Here is a 9,957-nt window from a genome sequence, read left to right as displayed (position 1 = left end):
TGTGTCCAAAAGTTTGAAGAACAAATAGGGTAGAAATGAAATGGATGTGCAGTTGTTATTAAGTAAGTACTCCATAAGAAGACGACGTGGAAAGAATATCTTGAGAATAAGCATGAGAGGAGTTGTGCAATATATAAAAGTTCAGACCAGAAAAGTTGAGTATTGTGCAAGAAGAAACTGGCCATGTAGGCTAAAGGCAACCCAAAAGAATTTTATCACTATGCTGTAAGTAAAAAAAAAAATATGCAGACAGTATCCTTATGCCTACAGTGACCATATTTTTTGGGGAAAATAAAAGGCAAATCAGAAATTGTTTCATTATAATAACAAAAAGCAGGTTGCGTTTATTTGTTACACTAAAACTAAAAAGTTTATAACATTTATTATAAAATATAAGCATATACATAGCATTTTAAACAATCATATTATTACAGTACTTTAAAATATTTAATTTTGATACTTTCCATCACAAGAAATTTTTTTTTTTTAATAAATCAGGTTTGTGTTTTAAAAATTCATAAAGCATGTATACAGTTCATGTCAAAGTTGCATTTGGTATAAATGCATGATTTCAATCTTTTGATTTTTAATTGTGTTAGGGTTAGGGACCACGAGATGGTGGCACATTTGAGCCGTCTCTCTTCACTGAGTACCGCTTAATTAGTGATAGCCTTGGGCCATCTATCTCTGATTGGTACCAGTGGAGATTGAACTGCCCACTCAGTCTCCAAAAGTTAGATAGGGCTAAATGGCCTAGCCTACTCCCCGTATACGGGGAATAAAAAGGCGTTAGCTGATAGCTGATTGATTTTTAATTGGGTTTTTGCACTGGAAAATATTCATTGGGGGCATTAGATCCAGGGACACAACAAAATGCCACGCTTTTTAAAATGTTTTTAAAAGATACGTTTATATCTGTGAAATATTTAAAAATTTCAACCCATCTACGTTGGCAGGCCTCATCATTTTATCACCATTCTTTGATCTTTTCACTGGTGACATAACTTTTAATGCATGAAACTTCATCAAATAGTTCGCTGTCATTTATATTTAAGTTCCAGTGAGTGGAAATGAACAAAATGCTTTTCTCGATCTTCACCCACAGAGGAATTTCTCGTAGTAGGACCCATTCAAATACTTCCATTTCCATGAAAATAATCGATGCAGGTTTGGTAAAATTTATGAATTGTATCTTTAAATATGTTGGCATCAATATTCAATTTACTATTTCAATTCACAAAATAAAGGACAAAATGGCCATTTTAGAAAAAAAATAAATCTAAAGACAATGCAGTGAAATAAAGAACTGTCCTCTTAAATAAAGGATGCATGGTAACTGCACTTATGCTGGAAGTAGATCAGATTGTTAAAATAATGAGTGCTCTCTTTGCTAAAATCTATCAAGAGCAGATGCATGTAACATAGTGTACAGTGCTGTCACTACACTGGATGAAATAGAGGTGCATACGAATGAGGTCCGTGGTATAACCTAGATATCAATCGGCAATAGGGTCAGAAGTGGAAGGTGGGAAGAAGAAGAGTGAGAGAGTAGATGTAAGCCAGTTGTCACCATATGGTATGAAAAAATCAAGGACTGTGATTGGAAGTAAGTCAATGTAGGTTGTGTAGAGGAAATGGTGTGCAGTTTGTAGCTGAATGGAATGATTTGAATTTGGATGATAGGATTTCCTTATGATAGCTTCCACTTGAATCAGTTTGGAGATAAGTGTCTGAAGAAAGTATTGATCAGTAAGAGAATGCAAGTACAGAATCAAGGAAATTAGGGCTGTTAGGAAGGAAAGAAGCAAGCAAGCAAGCATGTATTTTGGCACCCTTGAGATCAGTAAATGTAACATTGGGAGTGATCAAAGAAATACTGAATGCATTTTCTCAGATTTGAGATCAGGTCTCAAATCTGAGAAAATGATTTGGTTGATACAGGAGAATATAATTTAATTAAACTTGCCAAAAAATCATATTCTTATATAATTCTTTATCCAAGTGTAAATAAAATTTACACATGAAGTGTCTTCACAACTAGGCTACTTGTATGTAGAGGCTAATGACTTCACATCAGTTATCTTGGTATCTCATAATGCAATACGCACATCCTTTCAGATGTGTATAATGCTATGCATTATTGGAAGAGCCAGTACCCAGACCTGTTTTGACCTTTATTGAGGTCTCATCAGCAGGAGTCAGACCCATAAGAGATACAAATTAATGCAGAAGTTATATACAAGGTGTTTCAGAATATCATTACAAACTTCTAGGGTATGTAGGGAGTCAGGATAGATGAGGTTTTGATTAGCAACCCTTGTTCCCAAATGTTTCATTGCAGTTGTACAGGTCAAAAACATTTCTAGGTGTGTGCTGACATGAGTTCAGCTATTGGTATGGATTGGGCCATTAACATCAGAGGGTGGTTTGTGGTGAGTAGGGAAAGGATGTTTATGTAATTTTATCATGTGCTCATCCACAACAAATAGATGATCAGCAAACAAATTGACTCATTTTGATAGAGTCCCTCACAATCAACACCCCTCAGGTTCAGTTCATGCAGAAACCATAAAAATCCTTCCCTAGTGATGATAATGCAGTGTTGCATTGGCGCACATCACGTTAATGCACAGTGGCAAATTTCACGAATGCTGACTATACCAACATGATGTCAATGTATGGGAAAGCTCAATGTAATTAAAGGGCTGCCAGTCAGTTGTATGCAAAGCATTTCCCCATATTGTCCAACTCCATCACACATCCTGTTTGCTAATGTGAATCAGTGGTTGTGGGAAACAGGTTCCTTCAATGCCAACAGGCATGACTGTGGTGCTCCAAGGATTCACCATACCCCAGACTTTGATGAGTAGGTGTTTCATTGGATTGAGGAAAACCCTTCTGTGAGTACCCATGGCATTGCACATGCCATAGGTGCAGGGTAGCACCAGATTAGATCTCGCCCTGAGGCAAAGAATTAAATATCGTCCCTGATGGATTATATGACAAAAATATAAGAAAATCTCTAATTGCTATTTTGTTTTTATTACAAGAGAAACATTAATGAAAAACGATTATATGATAATATTAATTAAAAGTTTGCTCTACGGGGATATCACACGATAAAACTGTTCATAAGCTCTTCTAAATTTAAATTATAAGCTATGTCTGCCTCTATCGATATAGTTGTTAGACCAACCAATCTTCCTTGGATCATTGTTGTTCACAAATAATTTTGAATCAGTTTAAGCTTGGAAAACACACTTGCTACACTAACAATTACTGTTAATGCAGTGACGGTGTCAACTGCAATATGGCTGAACGAGCGTCCTTATTAAGCAGCGCTGTGAGGCAGGCTGCCTCTATGTTATACCTTGTCAATGGTACTGCAAAGGTGTCCCTCACTCCAGCACCTGGTGGGCTCTATAATTTGATCAGCTTTACCCTTTCCAGGCTCATGTACTAGTTCTAACTGATTTTGCACCATGGATTGGGTTCTGTAGGTGGTTGAGTCAACGTTGTGTAGAAGAACCTCAATTTCCAGAACTAGTGCTCTTCACCAAATGAAGTTGTATTCACTAGGGAAGGCATGTGGAACTGCCAAAACATCCACACATTTGGTCTGCAGACAACCCTCACTGCCAAGGATTCTAGAACAAGTTCGCCATCAACATGTGGGCAGACATCATTGGTGATAAGTTGATTGGACCATATCTTCTTCCACCCTACTTGAATGGTTCCATGTACTTGATGTTGCTACATCAAGTACATGGAGAGACACTACCACATTGTTGGATGTGCCTTTGCACATTAAGCAACACATGTGGCTTCAACATGACCATGCGGCTCCAAACTTTTGTGATGATATCCGACAATACCTCCACCAACATTTGGACAATGGAAAAGTGGTGTGGCCTGTATATTCACTTGACTTAACTCCATTAAACTTTTTTTGTCTGGGAGCCACATGAAGAGTCTTGTGTTTAAAATCCTGTGGAATCGGTAGAAGATTTGCTGGCAAGGATGCTGACCAGCTGGTGAGATCCAAACTATGCCAGTTATTTTTGAAAGAATGCAGGTTTAATGCATGCTATGAACTTGGAAATTGCATTTAGCTCTTCACAATCATTCCTACACTCATACTAATCTATCTCAGGGGTGGCTGTCTCCACAAAAGTCATTCCTGCTTTCACACTCATTTGTTCCAGGGATAGCTATACACATTACACTTGCTTGATTGCTTCCCCCCCTCCCATATCTCTAGTTTCCCTGGTTTCGCACTTCCAAACTCTCACTGAACAACATTTTCTCCAAGTACCTAATTCCAAAAATATTTAAGTGCAGTCCATCAGCCAGCAAAGGTTTGTCGATTGGTAGAGCCTCTGCTACTAATGACTCATGCAAAAAGTTAAGCAAGTTTGAGCGCAGTTAGTAGTTGGAAGGGATCAATCGTTCCATGCTGTTGGTGCACTTTCCCTCGGTGAGTCTTTGGACTCCCTGGAGGTGTCACATAATAATAATAATAACAATAATAAATACAGGTACTTACGTCCATCAAATTCACTCCATCCATCTATAAACTGCACACCATTCCTCTTGCACAATCTTCTCATTGGCAATCATGGCCCTTCTTCTCAGTTCTGTCTTATCATACCAAGGCGGCAGACTCACAATTTTTTTTCTAAGGGAATATACAGTGAAATGCAAAAAGGACAAATGGAAATGGAAAGTGGAATTTTTGCAACTACTGAGAGAGCTTTACAAAGGGAAAAATAAAATCATTATGATGGAAAGAAAAAAGGTTAAAAGTACTTAATCTAGTGATAACTTTATAGAGGATTTGTCTTTAACCAAGGTAAGGTATCATGACCTCAGTTTAGAGGTGAAGGGAAGCCTTATCTTTCGTAAGTCTTCTCCACTCAGAGAGAAGGTAAGTTAACTGAGTAGAGAGAATGATCATGCATTCTTGACCTACCAGATAGATGAGTAGCTGGAATTTTCAGTTTTCAAATTTTGGAAGTGTTATATGTGAAACTACAGAGCAAGTGATCTTAGTTAACTTAGGAAGCAACATTAAGTAGTGCCATAACCTGCATACAAGCTTGCTACTGTAGCATGTAAAATGGTCAAGGGATGTGTGAGAGATGTAGTATTGGACTACATACCTAGAGTTGGGAAAATAAATCAGGTGGGAGTTAAGCACAGTCAAGAAGGGTGACAGTGTGGTAAAGATGCTAAATAAATCAGATTATGAAAGGAAATTAGTGGAACAGGCCAAAGAAAATCCCAGAGTATTTTTATTATTTGGTAAAGTAAAAGAAAGCATATTTAGGGAAGAATAACCAATGGAGCGACTTATGTGATAGGTGGATCAACTTGAGAATATAGATAGGTGAATTAGAGGTGCTAAGGATATTGCAGAATCTCGATTAAAATATAGCTATGGAATTAGATGAGATATAAGTTTGTGTATTACAGGAAAGTGCAAGAAAATTGGCAGTGCCTCAGGCTGTTTAAGTTTTTGTGCCGAAGGGTCCCAAGGGAGAGAGAGAAAGTTAGTTCCATTACATAAAGGAGATTCCTAGACTGATGTAGCAGATTATAGACCACTCAGTATATCAAAAATGGAGATTAAGGTATTGAAAAAGTTTGGTTAATTTACACGGCTTCTATATAAAGTGGCATCTAAGTTGAATAAAGGAAATATCTGCATCACAATATTACTGGCCTCTACAATGTGCAGTAATATTGTTATGCAACTCATTATAGTTTTAGCCTTGTATTAGACGAAACAGTGCCAGTAGTTATTAGACAGTGTTTTGAAATTGCAGTTATTATTATTATTATTTCCCAAGACCTCATGGAGTCAAAGACTCATCTGGGAGGTCCTTTTATCACACACACATCTTATCATATCGTGTCTTAAACACACTCAAACTCCTTGCAGACACCACACTCTCAGGCAAGGCATTCCAATCATTCACAACTCTGTAAGAAAAAAAACTTGCCTCTCACTCCCCTACTCACACCCTCTTTATACAGTTTCCAGGGATGACCTCTGGTTCTCCCCTGATCTCCCACTATTCTCTGTAGAACTTCTCCACCACTGATCTTATAACAACCCCTTACCAACTTGTAGGTCTCTATCATATTTTCCCTCTTCCTACTCTCCACCAGACTCTGCAAATTACATCTTCTCAATCTTTCCTCATACTCAACATTCCAGAGTTCAGAAACTACCTTAGTCAGTCACCTTTGGACCCTTTCCAACATCTCTTCATCCTTCTGAAAACCCGGTGACCAAATCTGGGCACAATTTAGCCAGAAAAAATATATTGGCAATGTGAACTTTAATAAACACATGTCAAAGTATTATATAGCTTTTCAACTGATGATGAGTTATGCAGTTTCATGAAGTGGCAAGGTTTTTCTTTTATGCAGACAGACAGACAGACAGACTTGCCAGAGAATTAAAGACAATTAGCAGACATGGTACTGGCTTCATAGACTTAGTTGTATTGGTTGTAATTCCAACCAATAAACCACAATATACGATGACAGAAGGTCATTGAAAAAGTAGCAAAATTAGATAATGATGGAGAAATAATTATAAATACAGGCAATGTTTAATTATGAATAACGTCAGTTTAGTTGACAATGTTAGTCTTTTAAAGGATGTGATAAGCAAAGAAACAGTTTTATTCAGCAGGAGGATGGGGGAATCAATCATTTGTTAATTGATTTTCCATCTCCCAGCCTATTCTTAATGTCTATTAATAATAATAAGTGAGTGACAAGCTACTAATTGATTTGCTAAGTGAACTGTAAAACATTTATGGGGGAAAAAAAAAAGGAAAAAAGATGAGTAGAGCACCAAGATATATCTTCCATGTGCACAGGATGTCATAACTAATTTGGATTCCTTGCAAGGCATGAAAGAGCCTTTAGTCATCCTTGTTGGTACAGGTAATATTACCAACCAAGAACCCAGGTGTCATCTCAATGATATGCCAAATGGATCATATTGACACATTTATAAGAATAGCTTTAGTTGGTTATCAAACTATGCAGTTCTGCCAGTGTGTGTGATAGCAAGGAATAAATTAATTGGCTTTATTTTAAACTAAGACTGGAAAATCTCAGTTTAAAATAGGGTATATGAACACCGCAGGGATTTAGTTTTACAGAGAATGACTGCATTTTTTATACGTGCATCCAGGACTCCACAAACTGCACTGGGGAGTTATCAGAGACAAGTAGTGAGTGAGTAAATGAATTTTCAGTCCTGTTCTAAATTCATTCAAAATATATTTATTTTCTTTATATAATGTGCACTTTTTTCATTAAAAAAAAACATTCACATTCATTGCCATAAATTTTATTACAGAAGTTTTATTCCTTCATATTCCCCCCCCCCTTCTAAAAGTTAGTTTCCATGAAGGTACTCTCAAAAGATATGCTCTACTGTTGTTTTCGAAATGAAGCAATTCCAATGTTTGACAAAAGGTGGCGCTGTTTATCTGTCACCCTCCATTCCGAACTTAAACTATTCACATTTGCTGGTTCATTTGAAATAAATACTCAGGAATTAATCAATAATCAGACTACATTTTATTTTGCATGACTAACAAGTCATCCATCACCATTCCTCTTACAAAAGTCAGATAACAATAAACAAAAAAGAAAATAATAAATTAACAAGATTTACTGTCAACTATAATGCAAAATAAGATAAATTAACCCTCTGTTGCCTGAATTAGTTATTGTGATTAAAAAAATTACATATGCTTACAAATAGCTTAATACTAAATTACTGAACACATATAATGGTGAAATTTTTCCAAAATAGATCTGTGACTTGGAAGTCACACTGGATAGTTCTGACCTGAGTCAGAACTATGTGTCAGACTGTCAGTTTATGGAATTCCACATTCTGGATGTTGGAATTCCATAAACTGACATCTACATACATACATACATACATATAGTATCCAAAAAATTGTCGATTTCATTCTTATCAGTATTGAATGCATCTTTTTGTATTGCATATAGATTTGTTTGGTATATTGCCGGCCTGGTTGGCCGAGTGGTTAACGTATTCGCTCTCTCCAGCCAAAAGGCTGCAGGTTCGAATCCCTCCATGAGCATGGATGTTGTGATTATCTGTGAAAATACTGGTGGTGGTGGTGGTCGGTGGTAGATGGCATTGGTGTAGATGATGATGATGGTAGTTGCGTTGGTGGAGTGGTGGAGAAAGAGAGTTGTAGAGTAGATACCCTCCCTTGATAAGTCTTTGGACTCCGAGGTGTTATGTAATAATAATAATATTATATTTTCTAAAATGTCATTGTTCAATAACTGCCTAAAATAACTAACAGGTTCCTGTGGGAGTTCCCGGTCCAGGAAGAAGGCTTCCTTTCCATTGTTGAATGGGCCAAGTAGAGCGGCAAGTAACTTTCTTCCAGCCAGAGCTGTCATCATTCATTTCACTGTCCATAGAGTCATCTTCATTTTCACTGAGTTGTCTATCAATTCCATCTTCATCACTCTCAGGGATAATAATAGGCCTAATATGGTTACCCATATTAATACTTACTTCGCCATCTTCACTATCTGAAGCCAATACAGAATCTTCAGATTCATAACCAGAAATTGGTCTTATTTGAATATGCTCCTGCTAGTTTTTCTTTCTTTCATAAAATGTTTTTACATCCATGGCTCTGTAACATAAAGTATGGTTATGGTTCTGTTAATGCCCTTGGATACGTTTTGCCATACAAAATAACCTGACCGTAATACATGTGCAAAGAGCGCCATGATATCTGGATGGAATTTGTTCTGTAGGAGAAGGATTGTGTCATTGATTGGGACATTCGTGAAGAGGGCAGAGACGTCAAAACTGACTAATAAATAATCTTTTTCTAATGTAATGTCTTTGATGGTGTTTATGAAGTGTTGTGTGTTTTTGATATAGGAGGGGGAATGACCTACCAACTCCTTGAGTGTTGCCGCTAATTTTTTGGCTAAGTGATACATCGGGCTATCAATTCCTTCAACTATAGGTCTTAATGGTATGTTTTCTTTGTGAATTTTCAGTAGCCCGTAAATTCTTGGGGAGCGCGAATAGTGAGGAAATAGTTTTTTGACCGTATCTTCAGGCCACTTGGCCCGAAGATATAAAACAGAGAAACTACTTAAGTCAATTACCACTTGGCCTGAAGATACGGTCAAAACTATTTCCTCACTACGTGCGCTCCCCAAGAATTTACGGACTACTGAAAATTCACAAAAAAAACACCGTTAAGACCTATAGTTGAAGGAATTGATAGCCTGACGTATCACTTAGTCAAAAAATTAGCGGCAACACTCAAGGAGTTGGTAGGTCATTTCCCCTCCTATATCAAAAACACACAACACTTCATAAATACCATCAAAGACATTACATTAGAAAAAGACGATTTATTAGTCAGTTTTGATGTCTCTGCCCCTCTTCACGAATGTCCCAATTAGTAACACAATCCTTCTTCTACAGAACAAATTCCCCCCAGATATCATGGCGCTCTTTGCGCATGTATTACAGTCAGGTTATTTTGTATGGCAAAATGCCTTCTATTTACAAAAAGAAGACACAGCCATGGGCTCGCCATTATCCCCCCCCCCCCCATTGCTAACTTTTATATGGAACATTTTGAGCAACTTGCCTTAGGTTCCTCCCCTTTAAAACTCAAAGTCTGGCTTAGATACGTTGACGATGTTTTCGCGATCTGGTCCAATGGCCGCCAGACATGAGACACATTCCTTAGCCATCTAAACAAACAACACAAACACATACAATTGAAAAACACAACACACTTCTGTTTCTGGATACACTTGTCACACGCCTTCTCTCTGGCAATCTTTCCTTCACTGTTTACCAGAAACCGACACATATGGGACAATATATACACTTAAACTCCTACC

The 9,957-nt window shown here is 37.3% G+C and overlaps 1 protein-coding gene across 1 annotated transcript in view; it reads left to right on the top strand.

Annotated features, from left to right (window-relative positions):
- Positions 1-9,957, top strand: part of LOC150094275 (uncharacterized) — a 449,181-nt gene that overhangs the window by 279,613 nt on the left and 159,611 nt on the right. Inside the window, exon 7 of the mRNA XM_090412434.1 lies at positions 335-337. Coding sequence (XP_090268560.1) covers positions 335-337 — 3 coding nt within the window. The remainder of the gene's footprint in view (positions 1-334; positions 338-9,957) is intronic.

This window comes from Typopeltis vanoorti, chromosome 22 (genome assembly GCF_054136105.1).
Source record: "Typopeltis vanoorti isolate ZY-2024b chromosome 22, IOZ_Tvanoo_1.0, whole genome shotgun sequence".
NCBI lineage: Eukaryota > Metazoa > Arthropoda > Arachnida > Uropygi > Thelyphonidae > Typopeltis > Typopeltis vanoorti.
The sequence above is the reverse complement of the archived record's forward strand: the minus strand, read 5'-3'. Positions and strand labels throughout refer to the sequence as shown.